Source organism: Myiozetetes cayanensis, unplaced genomic scaffold (assembly GCF_022539395.1).
Source record: "Myiozetetes cayanensis isolate MyiCay16 unplaced genomic scaffold, myiCay2020 scf32, whole genome shotgun sequence".
Classification (NCBI taxonomy): Eukaryota; Metazoa; Chordata; class Aves; order Passeriformes; family Tyrannidae; genus Myiozetetes; species Myiozetetes cayanensis.
Genome location: NW_026087544.1, coordinates 1,752,770 through 1,771,257, shown reverse-complemented (window position 1 = coordinate 1,771,257; position 18,488 = coordinate 1,752,770). Strand labels below are relative to the sequence as shown.

Genomic DNA, 18,488 nt, shown 5'->3' with positions numbered 1-18,488 from the left:
CAAGCGCTCCGATCCCACTCCTCTTCCCACCCTTTGGGCTCAAGTCTTCCTGAATCATCCCCTGGAAAATCCTCAACTTCCCCCCCTGCCTACGGGACCCCCCCGTGCCCCCCTTTGTGCCCTCTCTCTCCCTTGTCCCTGGATTTTCTCTGCGCGCCCTCCCCGTGCCCGCACTTTGTGCATTCCCCGCTCCGTGGATCGCCCCTCTCCACCCTTGCCCGCGTGTTCCCCGCTCCCAGCGCTGCCCGGGGGGTCTCCCCGCATCCCGGGCCCCCTCCCCCGGTACCGGCCCCGGGCGGGGCTGCCGCGGCGGCCGCCAATGAGCACGGGGGGGCGCGGCCCGGGAGCCGCCGCATTTATCGGCCGGGACGGGCCGGGACGAGCCGGGCGGCGGCGGAGCCGGGGCTGGGATCGGGAATCAGGAATCAGGAATCAGGAATCAGGAATCAGGATGGAGCGGGCGGCGGTGCCGGGACCCGGGGCCGGTTCGGCACTGGCCGCCTCGCTGGCCGAGGGGCTCATCAAGTCGCCGCGGCCGCTGATGAAGAAGCAGGCGGTGAAGCGGCACCACCACAAGCACAACCTCAAGCACCGCTACGAGTTCCTGGAGACGCTGGGGAAAGGCACCTACGGCAAGGTGAAGAAAGCCCGGGAGCGTTCCGGGAAGCTGGTAAGGATCCCCCTCCCCTGCTCCCCGGTGCATCCTCACCCTGCGCGGGTCCCTGAGCATCCCCCCGCTCTGAGCAGCGTGGTCCCGATGCATCCCCTTCCTTCCCGGGGCATCCCCCCCGTCCTCGGTGCACTTCCCCACCCCGGTGCATCCCCCCCGTGTGCCGGCGGCCCCAGAGCATCCCCCCTGCTTCCAGCAGCCCGGCCCCAGTGCCTCCCCCTCCGGTGCTCCCCCCTCCACTCCGTCCCCGGCGCATCCTCCCCGTGCGCCGGTGCGGGACCCCCGAGCATCCCCCTCTCCGAGCAGCGTGTTCGCGGCGCATCCCCCCGCTCCGGTGGGTCCCCATCCCGCCCGTCCCGGTTCCTCCCGCCGCTCCCGGCTCCCCGCAGCCCCCGCCCGGCCCCGCTCCCGCCGCAGTGTGCGGGAGGCTGCGGCGCTGCCCCCCCCACCCCGTGCCGCAGGAGGGGGCACAGCGGTGGCGGGGCCAGCCCGGAGGGGCCTCGTCCCCCCTTGCCGGGGGGCTGCAGCTCCTCTCGCCCACTTGACCGCGTCGGGCTTCCTGCGGGAAGGGGCGGGCAGGGATCCGGCCGCCCAGAGCAAACACCGCACTCCAGTCTGAAGGGTTTTTCCCTTCCTCTCGCCCTGGGTCTGGGTTGGGTTCGCTGTTGGCTTTCACACAGTGTGGGGCACCCAGGGCCACGCCGGCACAGCCCAGCGTCTGTCCAAAATCCTGACTCACTCCAGCGACGCTGGAGCAAGTGGGGCCGTGCAGGGCACGGCTCACAGCCTTCCACAGGGATCCCTCACCCCCGGGAACGCGGGATGCTGCTGTCCTGGCTGCCCTGTCCTCCGGGAATCTGCAGGGCTTCAAATTTGGACGCGATTTCTCAGCCCCGAGCACCCCGAGGTGTGGGATGGGGACCCAAAAAAGACACTGTCACACCGCCCTGACCACGGGGGAGCAGGGAGGTGACCTGTGAGCAGCAGGGCTGGCCCGGACAGGCTGCCGGGGCTGAGCAGGGTGTGGGATCGGCTCCGTCCCGTCAAGGAGAACAGCTGTAAATCTGAGAGGTTTTCTTGTGTAACGCGACAGCTCCTAATGAAGTCAGAGCTGCCGTTTCCATTAGCCTATCTGATTCTGGAGAAGCTGCTGTTTTGCTGCATAATCAGGGCCTTGAAATGCAGCTTCCACCCACGGAGCTTGAAGGATCCCTCCCCTCAGGATGGGCGAGATTTGGCTTTCCCTGTCTGCACCTAGTAAAGCTGGGAATCTTTGAACTTCCCGAAAACTCGGCCATCTCTGGAAGCCCTTTGGGATCGGGATGGGCAGCGCTGCTCTATTGTAATGCAAATTCAATACACAGGCCATGGCTCCTCGGGGAGATGGAGATAGTCAAAGGCTCTGTTAACTGGTACCCTCATCAGACTGGCCATGTAGGCACAGGAGACTTAACCACAAATCTCTCCTCTTCCCACAAATTCTTTCTTGTAGCACTCAGCACTTCCGGACCTGTTTAATCTGGAGGCTTATCCTGAGCTGGGTTGTTATTTGCTCCTTCTCTAAGTGGCTTTCACTTCCTAAACACCAAGGTGTGAGAGCAGGTAGGGGTTACCCCTCGTGGGATCCCACGGTGCCAGCTGAGGCTGTGAAGCTGGAGCTGCTCCATGCTCGTGGGTTTAGCCTCTGGCTAATCAGAAGCTGCCTCTGTCAGAGCCACTGAATATTGAACCATCTGGTTTTACCACCTGCATTCCTTTTTCCCCCCCTCTGGATTTCAACCAACCTACCTGAGCTGGGAGCAGGCTGAGCCTAAATCAGTTGGTAGGCAGCGGGGAAGCCCAGGCTGCTGCAGCCAAAGGATGTTTTGGGACTTCCACCAACGTTTGTTGTCTTGTAAAACCATTTTCTGGTTAGAATTCCTCCAGCTGAAGTGCTGCTGGTGCCTTTTGGTGGGTTTCTTCTGCTGAGTGCCCTTCCCAGTCCTTGGAAAAAGGTTATGTCCCTGCAACATCAGGTGGGGAGACAGTTGCTGGTTCTTTTTTTATTATTATTTTTTTTAATTCCCTTTCTTTTGCTTTGTGTCTTTTGGGGTTGAAAGTTCAGTAAAGTGAGGGTACAAACTGTCTCCTGCCCCTGTTTGCATGGCAGCACCTGGGCCCTTTATTTTCCTCCCAGCCTGGTGTTTCTCCCAGCCTGGTTCCCAAGTCCTGGCCTGCAGCCAAGTGAGACAGAACAAGGGACCTCCCGTGGGACTCTCCTCGGTGTCACAAGTGTCTCTGTGGGCTCGTGGGGTGTCAGGGGGAGGCAGCACCTGGAATATTCCAGAGCGGCAAAGCCTCTTTTGATCTCCAGTCTCTTCCGTAGTGGGTTGTAATCCATATTTCATGGAGCATGAAATGCTGCCCTTACAGTCTGGAACAACTTCTAAAGGGCTGCCTGAGGTTGTAGCTTAATGCATCTTTCAGCAGCTGCTGAAAATACCTGTTCTACCCCCAAAAAACTTTTTAATTAAAAGCCTTTTTGACTTGGAAAGTGCTCCTGAGCTCCTGGAGGAAGGCTCCAGTGGGACTTCTTGGGGCTGTTTCCCACAGGACATTCTCCCCCTGGCACTGATGGTGGGGGCTGTGGCTCTGCCTGTCCCTGAAGCTGCTGGTCCCCCTCCCCAGGGTGGCTGATGGGCCTTCCCTGTCTCAAGGGGAGACCCTCTGCTGCCAGCCCGCTTAGAAAGGGGAAGTTTGGGAACAAAGCTGCTTGCTGGAACCCCTGGGGAAGGATGGGATGGCTGAGGGATTGACAGGCAGATAAACCACCCCACCCTGGGCGGCTGGCTCAGTCTCTGAGGTGTGAGATGTGGACCCTCACAGTGCTGTGCCCTCCCTGTGCCCAGCTGCCTGAGGGCAGAGCTCCTCAGGGAGAGCCCTGGGGCTCTCACAGCACCCAAAACTTGCTCTGCCTGCAGGTCACTAAGTGCTGAGGATGTGCTCCAGCACTGCTGGGCACAGCCAGGGGCACCTCCCGAGGCTTCCCACGCTGGCAGCCTGGAGCCACTTCACCATTTAGGGATAGTGGATCTTGCCCTGAGCCCTGGCTCAGCACTGGATGTGTGTGAGCAACCCAGCCAGCAAGGAAATCTTCTCTGTGCCCCCCAAAACACTGTTGGGCTGGGTGTCAGTCTTTAGTGTGTGTGTGGGAGGAATAGAGGGAGCCAACAAGAATTTGGGAAGGCTGGCTGGCTGCATGAAAGCTCTGCCTGCATTCTAGCAGGGGTCAGGCAACTGGGGCAAGAGGAAAAAATTGTTAAACTTTAAGCTGTTAACCTACACAAAGGTCGGGGGAAAGAATACCTGAGTTTCGAGGAGCGTTGAGCACTTTCAGTATTGTTTTATAAAGAAACCTGGGTTATTGGGCTTGCCCTGGCCAGAGTCCACTCTGCTGCTCTGCTTCAGCCCCTGGGGCTGGTGCAGGTTCCTCCCCTGAAGTGGCAGCCCCCCTAAATCAGAGGGGCATGAGGCTGAGCATCCACCCTGCTCCACCAGAGGAGGAGGAGGAGGAGGAGGAGGAGGGTCCCTGTGCAGCAGGGCCATGAGCATCACTCCTGAGCCGGCAGCTGGGGCCCGAGGGGGGTCTGTGGCCCCTCTCCCTGTTGCTGGGAGACCGGTGAGGGGGTCCCTTTACAGGATTAAAGCTGTTCCGCATTCTTGTCTGGGAGAAAAAAAAAAAAAAAAAAAAAAAAAAAAAAGAGGTTCTGCTGGATTCAGTTGTAAATTCGACCCTAGGAGCACATTGTCTCTGCCCAGCCCCTTTGAAAGAGGATTAGAAGGCATCTATTCTCCAGCACTTACCCTTCTTTCTCCTCCCCTTTCTATTTCCTTGTGGGGGATAACTTGAAAACCCAAGTGAAAGCCTGCAAAGCACCTCTGGTTGCCTGTGCTGGGTCTCCCACCCTGTGCCCGGGATGGGATCTCCTCTTTAATCCGAACTTTCTCCTCCCTCCACACCACCAGCTCCTTGGAATCAGTATTTGCCAGGAGAACAAAACACGGGTGTTGTGGGGTTTTTTTGGTTTTATTTTTCTCTTTCATGACCCCCAGAAGGTGTTGTCGTTGTCGTTGTTGTTGTTGTTGTTGTTATCTCCCAAGCCATGCTTGCAGGCTGCATTCCTTCGGCTGGCCACGGTCCCAGCCCGGGAATTGTGTCCCAGGAGCCCAGGGATGAGGAGCAGGGCTGTGCTACCTGCGGGAGGAGAGCAGGGCAGCCCCTCTGGGGGAGGCAGGGGGAGCTTCTCCCTTTTGTGCAGCGACACAAAAAGGAAAGCACAACCCCCAGATCGATGGGGTTTGCTCTCGTGGAGCTGTTCCCGTGGAGCTGGGCAGCTCTGCTCTTGGACACAGGCACGAGGAGGAGCTGGGTCGTTGAGATCTTCTTTGTGAGCCCTTTCCCAAAACAGTGGGGTGGGTTTCTTGCTCTGCCTTTGGGGGAACCACAGCCGGGTGACCCTCTGTGCTCCTCCACAGGTGGCCATCAAGTCCATCCGGAAGGACAAAATCAAGGATGAGCAGGACCTTGTCCACATCCGGAGGGAGATTGAGATCATGTCCTCCCTCAACCACCCCCACATCATCGCTGTGCACGAAGGTGAGCCCTCCTGCCCCTTCCCTTCTCCAGCAGCGTCTCCCTGAGCGGAGCCCCCTCACAGGACTTACCAGGACAGCTCCCGCTGGGTGGGTTTGCCCTCCCTGGGGGACTTTATCCCAGCCCCTCACCCCCCTCACAGGACCAGGCCGCTGTTTTTGGTGACTCAGCTGTGGTGGGGAAAGCAGCTGTTGCCTGGATGTGCTTTCCCCACCTCTCTTCCTCTGCAGAGCAGCGGTGAGGGGAAATACCTGCTCCAGAAACAGCCCTTCTTGTCCCATCCCCTCCTGCCCAGAGGGGGAACTCACTCAGCTTGGGAAATTTCATTCCTTTCTTTCAAAAAGTCTCTTTTTGGAGCTGGAAGCCTTGTGAGAGGCTGTGCTGTGATGGGAGCCAGGAACCTCTGCTGAGTGTGGTTGTGCTGGGCACTCTCCCCAGTCATGGGAGCCTTGGGAATCTCCACCACTCTGCTCTCAGCCCAAGGCAGGAGTTAATCTCAGTGCTGGAGTCCTCCTCTTTCCCTCCCCTGGGGCACTGGAAAAACCAAACCTCTGGGAGAGCTCCTGGTGCTCCCGGGCTTGGCTTTATGGCCAGGGCTGGGCTTTGCTCCCCGGGGTGTTGGGACAACACCAACCAACCAAAGGGGAATTTCCCAAGCTCTAGCTAGGACCAAACTCAGCCCAAATCTCCAGCTGGGTCAGTCTTTGCAGCCACTTTGGTGAAAACCCTGCCTTCCCTGGGCTCTCCCTGCCTTCCCTGGGCTCTCCCTGCCTTCCCTGGGCTCTCCCTGCCTTCCCTGGGCTCTCCCTGCCTTCCCTGGGCTCTCCCTGCCTTCCCTGGGCTCTCCTGCCTTCCCTGGGCTCTCCTGCCTTCCCTGGGCTCTCCCTGCCTTCCCTGGGCTCTCCTGCCTTCCCTGGGCCTCCCTGCCTCCCTGGGCTCTCCCTGCCTCCCTGGGCCTCCCTGCCTTCCTGGGCTCTCCCTGCCTTCCCTGGGCTCTCCCTGCCTTCCCTGGGCCTCCCTGCCTTCCCTGGGCTCTCCCTGCCTTCCCTGGGCTCTCCCTGCCTTCCCTGGGCTCTCCCTGCCTTCCCTGGGCTCTCCCTGCCTTCCCTGGGCTCTCCCTGCCTTCCCTGGGCTCTCCCTGCCTTCCCAGCTCGTGTGAAGGCTCCAGAGTCCCTTTGTCCTCCAAACAAAAGCAAGTGGGTTGGCAGTTCCTACGCAGTGTTTGCAAGGGCTGAGTCACCCCCGACTGCTGGAATTCAAAAATATTGAGGGAGCTTTCTGCAAACAGGAAGAAAACGCTCCGACTCTTGGCTACAGCTGGAGCCTCCTTGGGAGCAATGAGAATGCTCAGGAAGGCCGTGGGCTGTGCCAGCACTGCCACCTTCCCCCCTGGCAGGGGCTCCTAGCAGAGACCTCGTGCCTCAGCCACCTCCTGGCAGAGCACAGCCCTTGCTCGTGGGCCCTGTGGCTGCAGAGCTGCTTGGCCAGCGGCCCTGGTAGCACTGGGAGGGGGGGAGAGTTTGGCTGGCAGCCCTGGTGGTCCATCCCCTGACCTGCAGAAACTCCCACACCCCGTTTTGTGGAAGGGTGAGGGCGGGGGGTGGGATGGGCAGAGTGCCGGGGAGTCCTCACCTGGTCGCTCCCTCAGCGCGTGTGCCAAGGAGAATTCCTGCAGCTCCAAGCACCTCTCCTAACCAACCCCCCCCACCTCCCCGTGTCCTGCAGTGTTTGAGAACAGCAGCAAGATCGTCATCGTGATGGAATACGCCAGCAAGGGCGACCTGTACGACTACATCAGCGAGCGGCAGCGGCTCACGGAGCAGGAGGCGCGGCACTTCTTCCGCCAGGTCGTGTCTGCCGTCTACTACTGCCACAAGGTGGGCTGGCACCGCCATTCCCGGGGCATTCCCGGGGAAAATCAGAGGGATGGGCTCCTGAGTGCTCTGCAGGGCCAGCTGCAGGCAGAGGGGCAGCAGCCGGGGCTGGGGGGGGACGCAGAGCCCGGTGGGGAAGCCGAGCCCGGGCTGGGAGGTGGGGGGAGCTCGTGGTTGTTTGGTTTTCCCAGGAGAGGGGTTGATCCTGCCTCTTATCTGGGGGGTGTGGCAGCGCCCCAGCAGCTTTTGGGGAGCCCTGGGCCTCGGCTCTGGCTGCTGTGGTGTGGGGGTGACTAACCTGGCCAGGGAGTTGTCGCCTCCTGTCCCACCCTCCCAGAAGGAGCCGCCCAGGGCTGTCCATGGGGCTGGAAGCCAAGCCCTGGGTCACCCGTCCTGTTCCTGAAGGGAATGTGCAGCTATAAACCCTCTCCAGGACTGTGGGATGAGCTGTGCCTGCTCTGGAAGGACCCTCAAGCCTGAGGGTCTCCCTGGAGGATGTTGCAGGAGGTGTCCTTGGCAGGGACTGGGGGGTTGCAGGACACCTCCTGCACCCAAACCAAACTGGGGCCCTGCTTAGCTGGGCAGCAGCAGGTCCTGGCAGAGCCCAGAGCTGTGCCCACGGTGCCTGGGTGGAGCTGGCACCAGGGGCTCTCCTGGCTGGGGAGGGTGGGGGAGCCCAGGGTGGCACCTGGGGCAGGCATTTCTGAGCAGCACCAGGAGCTGGCAGCGCCCAGGCCGGGACGTGGCTCCCAGCCTGTCTTTGGGTGGCACACCCAGGGCTGTTTGCTGCTCCTGTGCCCTGTGTGCGTGTGCCTGTGAACGGCAGTGACCTCCCCAGGGGCCTGGCTCTCCCTTCCTCCAGCACTCCATAAACAACCTAACCCTGGCTCTGCCTCCCCTCCCGCAGAACGGGATCGTGCACAGGGACCTCAAGCTGGAGAACATCCTGCTCGATGCCAACGGCAACATCAAGGTGAGGGCTTGGCAGAGCCAGAGGGGGCCCACGGGGGTGCTGCCCAGCTTGGAGGTGGCCACAACGCCCTGGAAGCCCAGGGAAGGTGCTTCCCAGAGCTCTGGGACTGCTGGCGTCACCCAGAGTGCTGTTTTCCCAGGAAATGGGGAGCCAGGAGGGCACCTGTGCCTGTCCCTGCTATCTGAGGCGGCCCAGCCTCAAAGCTGCTGGTAAAGCCATAACTGATATTTGCCTGCTGATAAGAGGGCAAAGTCTGAGCACCCAGGTCGGTGCACAACCAGCTGGATGAGAAAGGTCTCTGCAGGGGAAACTCCCAGTTCCTGTAAGGACCAGCCTTACCAGGTGTGAGGCAGTTTCTGGCTCTGCTGGCCCCAAGTGATGCTTTTTTGCTGCAGCTGCCAGGGAGAAAGGGCACAGCGTGGCCTCAGCCAGGGACCTGTGTGGTTGGTGATGACAGGCTGTGGGGTTTATCTCTGCAAGGGATAATTTTGCAATTGGGAGCTCGCACGCAGCCTCTGCACCTCCTGCCTGGTGTCACTGGCAGGTGTAACGAGGATAATGAAAGCCTGTGTGCAAGGTGGAGCTGATAGAGACAGCCTGGGGTGGCTGGGAAGGAGCTGGAGGGGAGCCCAGCAGCTCTCCCTCCAAGCTCACCTTTCCAGCTGCCTCTGCTCCTGGGGATGGGACACAGGGGCAGAGCCACAGGGCAGCTGCTGTAACAGCTGGGAGGAGCTTTTTGGGAGGGGGAGAGGAACAGAAGTAACCTCAGGGGGTGGAAAGCCAGGCTGCTGCTGCTCCCCAAGAAGACTGAGGGCACCCAGCACCACGGGCAGGTTTGTACCTGGAGAGTTCCAGGTGGCAAAGCTGCTCTGGCTGCACAGGGAAGCTTTGCTGCTGGATAATGGCTGGAAATGTCTCTCCAGATTGCAGATTTTGGGCTGTCCAACGTTTACCAGCAGGACAAACTTCTGCAGACCTACTGTGGGAGCCCCCTGTATGCATCCCCTGAGATCATCAACGGGAGGCCCTACAAGGGCCCCGAGGTAGGTTGGGACTCATCTCCCGTGGGTGGGGATTGGACTGGGGAAAGTGCTGGGTGGTTTGGGTCCCCTGAGGCTGGACACTGCCTGGCTGGGGTGTGGCAGCCACAGTGGGGTGGATGTGCTGGAGGAGGGGAGGTGGAGCTGGTGCTGCCCCACGGTCTGTCCTGCCCTGCGGCTGCTGCCACTCCAGGAGCCCTCACTGAGGCTCTGGTGGGGAATCCTGCCCAGGTGGGGTGTCGGCCAGGGCAGCCTGGTCCTGCTGCCCCCCCTCCAGGCTCCTCTGTCCCCCTGGCAGGTGGACAGCTGGTCCCTGGGCGTGCTCCTCTACATCCTGGTCCACGGCACGATGCCGTTCGACGGCCACGACTACAAGACTCTGGTCAAGCAGATCACGAGTGGGGACTACCGGGAGCCCCCGAAGCTGTCAGGTGGGCAGACCCCCGGCACCCTGCGTGTCCCCCTCCCCTTCCCGTGCCCCCTTCAGGGCCTGACCTGCCCGTTCCCCACAGACGCCTGCGGGCTGATCCGGTGGATGCTGATGGTGAACCCCGAGCGCCGCGCCACCATCGAGGACATCGCCACGCACTGGTGGGTCAACTGGGGCTACAGGATGCCCGTCGGGGAGCAGGAGCTGCTGAGGGACAGTGAGTCCCCCCTGGCCACGGTGGCGGAGTGGCTGCGCCGCTCGTCCCGGCCCCTCCTGGAGAACGGCTCCAAGGTGCGCTGCTTCCTGAAGCAGCACATCCCCGGCGTCACCCTGGAGCGCCAGCGCTCCCTCAAGAAGTCCAAGAAGGAGAACGACGTCTCCCACGCGCTGCAGGAGGTGCCCGTGGCCCTGGAGAACCCCTCCAAGTCCATCCTCAAGCGGCCCAAGGGCATCCTGAAGAAGAGGAACTCCTGCGAGCAGAAGGTGCCCAGCCCCGGGCCCCCGCTGGCGTCGCCCGCGGGAGAGGCGAAGGGGGAGGACGGGGAGGGGGTCACTGCGGGTCTCACCCGGATCCTGTCCTCTGGAATGCTGCCCTGCAGCACGGGCACTGCAGCAGCGCCCAAGAAGGGAATACTGAAAAAGCCCCCGACGAGGGAGTCGGGGTATTACTCGTCCCTGGAGTGCTGCGAGTCCGGGGATGTCCTGGACGCGGGCAGCTTGGACCTGGACGGGAGCGTGTTTGCCGACAGCCCCTCCCCGGGGCAGGGCCCGCAGGGTCTCCCCGCCCGCCGCAAGGGCATCCTCAAGCACAACGGCAAGTTCTCCTCGAGCAGCGCCGAGCCGGAGAGCCCCCCCGGGCAGGGCTTCGGGGGCTTCGGCGAGGTGCCCCTGCCCCAGGCGCCCCGAGCGCGCCCGTCCAGCGCCGTCAGCGAGGACAGCATCCTGTCCACAGAGTCCTTCGACCAGCTGGACCTGCCCGCCCGGGTTCCCCCCGGCGCCGGGGGCATGCGGGGCTGCGTGTCCGCCGACAGCCTGCTGCGGCTGGGAGAGGAGGAGGAGGAGCTGGAGGGAGGGCGGAGGATGCGCCGCTGGACTGTGACCCACTGCCGGAGCCCCCTGGCAGAGAGCAGTCTGTCCCTGGCGGGCTGTGACAGCGTCCCCGAGGGGTTCCGCTGCGCTGTGGCCGTGGGAGGGAAGCTGAGCTGAGGGTACCCCCGGGGGTGGTGCGTTTCTGGGGGGAGGGGGACGAGCCCTCCCCGCCCCGGGGCTGCTGGTGCTGCTGACCCACGTCCCATGTATTTATTTGGCAGCCTCGTGCCCCTCGGTGCCCCAGGGACATTCAATGGGCCAAAGCTCTGAGTGCCCTCCGTGGAGGGGCTGGGGGGGTCCTCCGTCGCTGCCGTCCTCCCCTCGCAAACAGGCTCATCTCATCTCAAACCAGGGGGGGTTGGGGGGATTTGTTTTCTTCTTTGCACTGGTTTGGTTTTTTGTTTGGTGTTTGTTTGTTTGTTTTTTTTTGTTTTTTTGGCTGCACAAGGTCACGGGGTGGGGCAGGTGATATACCTCAAACGAGCTGGAGATGTAGCAGGGTGCTGGCGAGGGGCTGAAAGGTGCTGCCCGTGGGCTGGGCTCCCCGGACGTGCTGGCAACAGGGGCCAAACCGCCCAGGCCACGGCTCTTCCCTCTCCTGTACTGAGAAACACAACTGGATCTGGCCAAAACCCCAGGCTGAGACGATGCTCTGATGCCAACGTCTATTATTGGAATGCTGAGGAAAAAAAAAAAAGAAACAAAACAAAAAAAAAGGTGTCTTTGGTGAGGCACCGTGACTTTATTTATTGCCTTTGTCCAACCTGATGGAAAGTGTCAGCAGCACGGGCTGTGTCTGGCTCCAGCACGGCCTCCCAGGGCTGTTTTTTGGGAGCTGTCTGTGTCCTTGTCTCACCAGGCTCCGTTGCACTATTGCCATGTGTTTGCTGGCCCTTTTCCCTTCTCCAGGGCGTGTGTGTTTTCCCTCCTTCCTACAACTGTGGTCTGGAGAAAACTATTAAATTAAAAGCAAATGGTAAATGTGAGTTGTTCTCTTGGGTGCCAGGGGAGGGGAGATGGGGGTGGCTGCCTGGAGCTGCCTGTCCCAGCCCCGGGGGGCTCCCTGTGCTGCTCCTGGGGGGATGTGGCTGTGCCTCCAGTCCAGGTGAGTGGGAGTCTGCTCAGAGACAGGCCCTGTGAGGTGTGACACCCTCCTGCAGCGTGTCCTCAGCGTCCCCCAGTGCTTCCAGCACAAGCCCAGACTGGGTTTAAGTGGTGCCTCCTGCAGCCCTGGGTGGTGCTGAGCTGTGACACCTCTGATTTGGGGGCTCTGGGAGCTGAGCAGCTGCTGAAAAAGCAGAACCCAGGTGGCAGGAGGTGCCTCCTGGGCACCTGCCATCACCTCTAACAGCACCTGCAGGTGCCTCAGCTGGGGGAAGGACCAGCAAAGCTGAGCCCTCGCTGTCAGATCTGCCCCCTCTGCAGCCCTTTCCTTTACCCCCTTCTCCTGCCTCGCCATTGAAACCTGGTTTATTGCTCCATAAAGCCCTGCAATGCTTTCCCCTTTCCAGCCGGGTTAATAAGAGCCATTTCAGGTCTCCAGGGGGCAGGGGCAGGGTGGCAGGGCTGCCTGCCTGGAATGCTGACCCTCGTCCCACCAGGCTGCAGCCACAGAGGGGGGGTCACCGCGCTCGGCCCCCCACCGTGCATTCCCCGCGTGCTTCCCGAGCCATTAAGAAATGCTGGAGCGGTTAAAGCTGTTCCCAGGGCATCCAGCTCAGCCAGGACAAAGTCCCGGTGCCCTGTGGGGCGGGATGAGCTGGGGATGCAGCACCCACAGGGCACCGGGAGCATCCCAGGGTGGGCGTCAGGTCGGGCTGAGCTTTAACAGCCACTGAGGGACGGAGATTCCTTTTAGGGAGGCGTCTGTGGGTTTGGTTTCGGAGCATCCCAGGTCCTGCTCTGTTAATGATTTGCAGGAAAACAGCCGTGTGTGCTGGTTTTGGAGCTGTGGCAGCTCCGGGTGGGCACCGTGTGGGTGTGGGGCACACGCTGCCCACCCCATTCCTCCCCTGTCCCGGTGTTCGTGCCAGTTTGGGAGCAGGTGTCTGGTCAGCCCAGCCCATCCCGGGTTAGTGGCAGCTCCCTGGGTCTGCTCCGGGCTCCCTGCCCAACTTACCCTGGGCCACAGCGATGGGCAAGGGTGGGCAATGCTGTTGGGGGGGCGAAGGAGGCAGCCTGAGCCTGGAGTCCTCTTGGAATCGCTGGGAGGGGGTGCAGTGAGTGCCCCCACCCTGCTGGTGCCCCCTCCCCTCTCTGCTCCCGACATTCCCCCACCAGGCCCTGGAAACGCTCCTTTCATCCCGGCCCTGATTTCCGCTGCCTCTGTCCCCCCTGCCTGGCAGCTGCCCCCCAGCCCAGGCGGGGGCTGAGCCCCCCTTTCAGACCACCACCATTATTGAGGGCTCTTTTATCCAGCCCTTTCATCCCGAGGATTGGCAAACCCTCCGCTTCCCTCCCGCCCCTGCCGTGGGTGTCTGAGGAGGGGGACAACGACCTCAGAGCAGCCTTTTGCTGGGAAAATGCCGTTTTTTGGGGGTGACTCCAGCTGACCTGCTGAGTTCTGCTGCCCAAGGGACAAGTGGGAGCGGGGCTGTGCTCCTGCCAGGATGGCCTGGGGGAGGGAAGTAGGGAGAAACACCCAAGGATAAACGACCCTGGGTGATGAGTGGATGCTGGAGAGTTTGGAACACGGCCTTGCCCTGGGGTTTATCCCAACCAGTGCAAGCTTCCCTTGTCACTGTCCCAAGGGATTATCCAGGTGAAGGCGGCCCACAGCAAAGTGGGGGACAGCCTGGACCTCTCCTGCTGGGCCCTGGGGTACTGGGGGACACTGGTACCTCCCCACTGCTGCATTGCAGGGCCTGGTGCTGCAGACACTTCCAGAGGGCAGGTGTAGGGGGGTTCTCAGGCATGGAAATGGTGCATTTCCAGGGATTTTTAAGGGGGGTATAGGGGTGGGTGGTTGTGTCTCAGTGGGTCACTCAGACCCCAGGCTTAGACCCACAACCCCTGCTCATCTGGGGGCTGTTTCAGGAGCCCCATCCCTGTGTGACATCCACGAGCATCCCCGCAGCGCCCTTAAAAAGGGAGCAAAGGGGATTTTGGTGATGGAGCAGCTGCGAGCTGGCTGAGGCAGCAAAGCCAGCGGCCCCGGCACCACTCCCAGCAGGTCCTGCCGGGGCCGGGCGGCTTTCCCGGCAGAGCTGTGGGCACTCCCCTGGCCCGGGGGCGCTGCCTGAGTCACCCCGTGCTGCTGCCCGGGCTTGTGCCGGGGAGCCCGGATGCGCCGAGCCCATATTTGGGAGCGGGGCAGGCGGAGCAGGATCGGGGAGATGTGGTGTGGGAAGGGGGGGATGCTGTGACCCCAGGGACAGCCTGCAGCAACAGCCACGCACATGACTGTGTCCCAGCACTCTGCCTCTTCCCAGAACCGGCCTCACACCGCTGGAACAGAGCTGGAGGAAGGGCCACAGCCAGTCCTCGTTAACTTCCAGCTCCTAACGATGCCCAGGGCGCTGAGCTCAGGGGTGCTCTGGGGTTTTGGGGGTCATCCCTCTCTGGCCGTGCCTGATCTGCTGCCCTTCCTTCCCACAGGAATCTCCCATTGTTGGTTTTGTCTCCCTCAGGTTTTCTGCTGGAGCATTTTCTGTCTGTCTTGACACATGGTGGGCCTGGAGCCAACAGCAGTTCTGAGACATTTTGTCATTACTCTGAGTGCCGGAACAATTAACACAACAAAGTTTAGGTGTTTCTTTGCCTGTGATTCTTTCAAAGTGGGGCTTTTATTTTATTTATTTAATTTTTTTTTTCTATTTTAAAAGGTGCCTCCACAACTACCTGTTTGATTGCTGGATTTCTTTGAAGATCTGAAGAAGAGAAATCCCCACATGAAAGTCCTCCCGTCTTCAATGGCCCCTTTGCTGCAGCCTGGAGCGGCCCAAAAAAGGGGAGAGAGCGGCACCCAGAAACTTTGATCCTGTTTCCCTGGAGCACAGGGAATGGCTGGATCAAATCTGAGACCTAAAATGCGATCCTACACTCTGCTGGGGACCCAGCACTGGTGACCCCACTGCCCTGGGGAGCCTGTTCAGTGCACAACCACCCTCTGGAAGGGAAGAACCTTCTCTGAGATCAAACCTGACCCTGTCCTGACACAGCTCCAGCCGTTCCCTGGGTGCTGTCACTGCTCTCAGGGAGCTGCCCCTCCAAGCTGTCCCCGGACTCAGCTCACCTGAGTGCCCTGCCCCGCACACCCCATCCCTCCCTGAGCCCTGGGGATGCCGGGCACGGCTTTGGGGATCGCTGCCACATGGCAACAAAACCCCAGAGGTTTCCCAAGCGCTTCCCACGTGCGTGCAAAGCAGGCACAGGAGGCTCTGAGCCGGTGGGGCTCCCACGGGAGAACCGGCCCCGCTGGCTCGACCCGCTGAGAGCGGGGCTGCCACGGGGGCTCCACGGGGACGGGGCACACCCAGATGCTGTCTGTGTGCCAGGCTGCCAGCTCGTCCCTCCCTTCCAGAGCTGGCTGAACCGCTCCCTCCGGGTCAGGCTCGGCCCCTGAGCGGGCAGGGGAGGAGGGAGCAGGGCCCGTTTCTCCGCGGGCAGCGGGCGGGGAGGTCGGGGCTCGGTGCCCCTGCAGGAAGTTGGCAGAGGGATGAAAACGTGCCCCTGCCATGGCAGGGATGCCCCAGCCCCTGCAGACAGCAGGGGTGAGGTACAGCCCTCCTGGGTGCTGCGGGAGCTGGGGGTTGATGTGCCCGCTTCATGGCTGGAGCAGAGGAGTTGCACACAGTTACTCGGGCGCCTGGAGATGCAAAGCGTTGCCTCACTGGATCATCAGGACTCCCAGCCTGCCTTGGATGGGTATCAGAGTCCCAAAATCGGGACCAGCCAGGTCCGGCCCTCTCAGGAAACCTGTCTGGGTGCTTCTTTGCATTCGCAGGCAACCAGATACGCTGGGAAAATCACCCTCCCCTGCAGCTCCCAGCGGGCCTGCACTCCTTTCCCGTGTGAGACATGGGACAAGCTCCCTCACGGTGCTGGGCTGGGCGGTGATGCAGCAATGGCTCTTGGCACAGGTGTTTTGGAGCCTCCTGCTCCCCCCTCTGCAGGCTCAGGTAGCCCTGTGCCCACTGCTGTGCAGACCCAGCCAGGAGGGCCGTGGTGTTGGGGCACATTTGGCTTTCCCAGTGCAGGAGCCCTAGGGGTGCTGGCCTGGGCCCTGCAGAGATGCCATCCTGGTGAGAGAAGGTGTCACAACCCCTGGTGACCCACAGGGCCACCTGAGTGAGTCACTGAGCTGTCAGGGCTGCACCCCAGACACCCGCAGTGCCTGAGGGGTGAGAGCCACTTGTGCAAGCCTGGGGAGCCCCAGGAGCAGCTGAAGGGCTGGGATGAGGGGCTGTGGCTGGGGACACACCACGGTTCATCCCCACACCTCTGTGCTCTGCCCACAGCTCTTGGTGCTGGGAGGACATTGGGGTCAGGGACAGCAGGGCCATCATGGACCCTCTGGCAGGCCTGGGGGACCTTTGGCCAGGGGTTGGATGGATGATCCTTATGTCTTTCCAGCTCAGGATATTCCATGGTTTGGGATTCCCCTGCTCCTCCCGGGGTGGTTCTGGGGTCGGGGGGCTCCAAGGACACAGCTGGACCCCTCCAGCCCCCGCCAGGCTCCATCGACCCACGAGTCCTGTCAGCCCTGGGAGAGCCCCTCTATCAGTTATTTCTCTAATCTTATCTAACTGGCTTTCTCCTGCTTTCCCTTGTGTGCCTTCCCCTCCCTCCCCGGTGCTTTGTAGCCTCCCGACAGCCCCGCTTCCCCCCCTCCAGCCCTCTGCTTTGATCCTAGGAAGAAGCAATTGATCCTCCTTATCTTTATTGTGGTAGAGACATTCCCAGCACTGCCCTTAATTAAATTCCTCTTCATTTTCCTCCAGAAGCCTTTTTTTTTCCCCCAGCCCCAGACGAGTATTTATTTTTAAACGTGCAATTAAATTATTAGATCGGCCGCGGGTGTGACAGCAGCCGGATCCACCGGGGCTCTGCTCGGGTTCAGGGGGGTGAAGTCGGGGCTTCCCCCTCCCCACACAGCTCCCCTGGGGCTGCTGAGTCCTCACGAGCTCGAGGTGCTGCTGTTCACAGGTCACTGTGTCACTCTCACAGTGGCACTGCCACAGGGGCACAGGCACTGGCCGTGGTGGAGCTGGCACTGCTCACAGCGCCGCTGGCACCGGTCAGAGTAGCACAGGTGGCATTGGCACTTGCCACGGTGACTTTGGCACCTGCCGTGATGGCACTGGCACCTGCCGTGGTGACCCTGGTCCCCCCCAGGTGAGCGCCGGTGCCGCCGGCTGTGTCTCTGCACCGCCTCAAGCTTTTCCGCTCGGAAATTTTTCCTCCTCCAGACACTTTGACCTCGGGGGCAGGGAGCATTTTTCATGTGGAGCAGCCGAAATTCCCCCGGAGACAGCGCAGGAATGCGAGGCATGTTATCCTTGGTACCAGCTCTTTCTTTTTACGGCCTAAGCTTGGCCACGCCGGCGGGGGGGAGGGGGAGGCCGGGGTCCCGCGCCGTTCCCATCCAGGACTGCCAACATCCCCCCCTCCCAATCCCCTTCCTCCTCATCCCTCCCCTCCTTGGGAAAACTCCCCCACGCTGTGCCAGGTTCCCGGGTCTCCGTGCCCAGTTTGGCAGCGGGGTGAGCTGGGGCTGAGGCGAGTCTGGCAGCACCCCAAAAGCGAGGAGAGCACCTCCGGGTCCCTCCAGGGCTTGGGTGCTGCTCTCCTCGGGAGATCCCCGGGGATATTCTGGGAGCTCTCCCGGCAGAGCAGAGGGCAGCAAGTGCGTTGTTTTATCGTGCCGGGCTCGTGCCGTGGGACCCGTCAGCGCAGGGAGATAAATCACTGCCTCGTCCGTCTCCATTAAGTGCAATTACCCCCGAGATACCAAAGCAATTTATTAGGATTACTCCATCCGGGCTCGCCGCGGTGACAGCAGGTCACACACACGCGGGGCAGGGCAAGGGGGGGCAGCGCTGCCCGGCCACCTTCACCCCACGGGACCTGGGCACCCCGGGGCACCTTTGGGTGGCACTGATGGGACCAGCCCCAAACGGGGAGCAGAGGGAGATCCTGCCGAGGGAAGGGCTGTGCCTTCGGGACAGGTGCCACTCCAGGTGCTCCTTGTCCCCTACACCCACCTCGGGGTGTCCCCAGTGGTCTCTGTCCCGCCCTGAGTGCGGTCCCTGCATGTGCCCCATATGATGCCACACCAGACAAGGGGTGGCTGAGCCCCGGGGCCGCGAGGGTCCCCGTGCCCGGTGGCACCAGCCCGGCGTGCCCCGCAGCCCCCGGCCCCTGTCCCTCGGCCCGATCCTGCTCTCAATAGCGGCGCGGGAGCCCAGCTGCAGCTATTACATAAAACGCAATTAGCGCGGGGCGAGGGAGGCCTGAATGGCATTAAGGAATTCCTCCCGGGCTGACGTCAAAGCTTCACCTCTCCCCCCAGCGCCCGCACAAAGGGGGCTGTTATGAGCCCCCCCGGCCCCGCTGTGCCGGTGCCCGCCGGCAGAATGCGAGTCCTCAGGGAGCCCCGGGCTGCACATGCCACGCGGGAATTGTCCCTGCGACCGGCACGAATGTCACCAGCTGCTCCCTGCGCAGCTCCCACCTCCCCCTGGCTGGGCATGGGAAGGTGCCAGTGGCCCCATGTGCCAGCTGCTTGCCCAAGAGAGGGGGGCTGGGCCGGGTGCCTGGCCTGGGGAGCCGGGGGGA

General features: G+C 61.8%; 1 protein-coding gene across 1 annotated transcript; it reads left to right on the top strand.

The window, feature by feature from the left end:
• The first annotated feature begins 378 nt into the window (after positions 1–378).
• NUAK2 (NUAK family kinase 2) lies at positions 379–11,690 on the top strand. Its single transcript, XM_050327206.1, has 7 exons — positions 379–670; positions 5,186–5,306; positions 7,029–7,180; positions 8,085–8,150; positions 9,074–9,193; positions 9,489–9,621; positions 9,703–11,690. Exons 1-7 carry the CDS (start codon positions 452–454, stop codon positions 10,824–10,826), a joined length of 1,935 nt encoding a protein of 644 aa, XP_050183163.1. The 5' UTR covers positions 379–451; the 3' UTR covers positions 10,827–11,690.
• Positions 11,691–18,488: the final 6,798 nt, after the last annotated feature.

What these genes read in the sequence shown, in the direction of transcription:
- NUAK2 (XM_050327206.1), top strand. Translation starts at nt 452, where the DNA reads ATGGAGCGGGCGGCGGTGCCGGGACCCGGGGCCGGTTCGGCACTGGCC. An exon ending in GGGAGCGTTCCGGGAAGCTG is followed by an intron (nt 671 to 5,185) that starts GTAAGGATCCCC and finishes GCTCCTCCACAG; the next exon opens with GTGGCCATCAAGTCCATCCG. An exon ending in ATGCCAACGGCAACATCAAG is followed by an intron (nt 8,151 to 9,073) that starts GTGAGGGCTTGG and finishes ATGTCTCTCCAG; the next exon opens with ATTGCAGATTTTGGGCTGTC.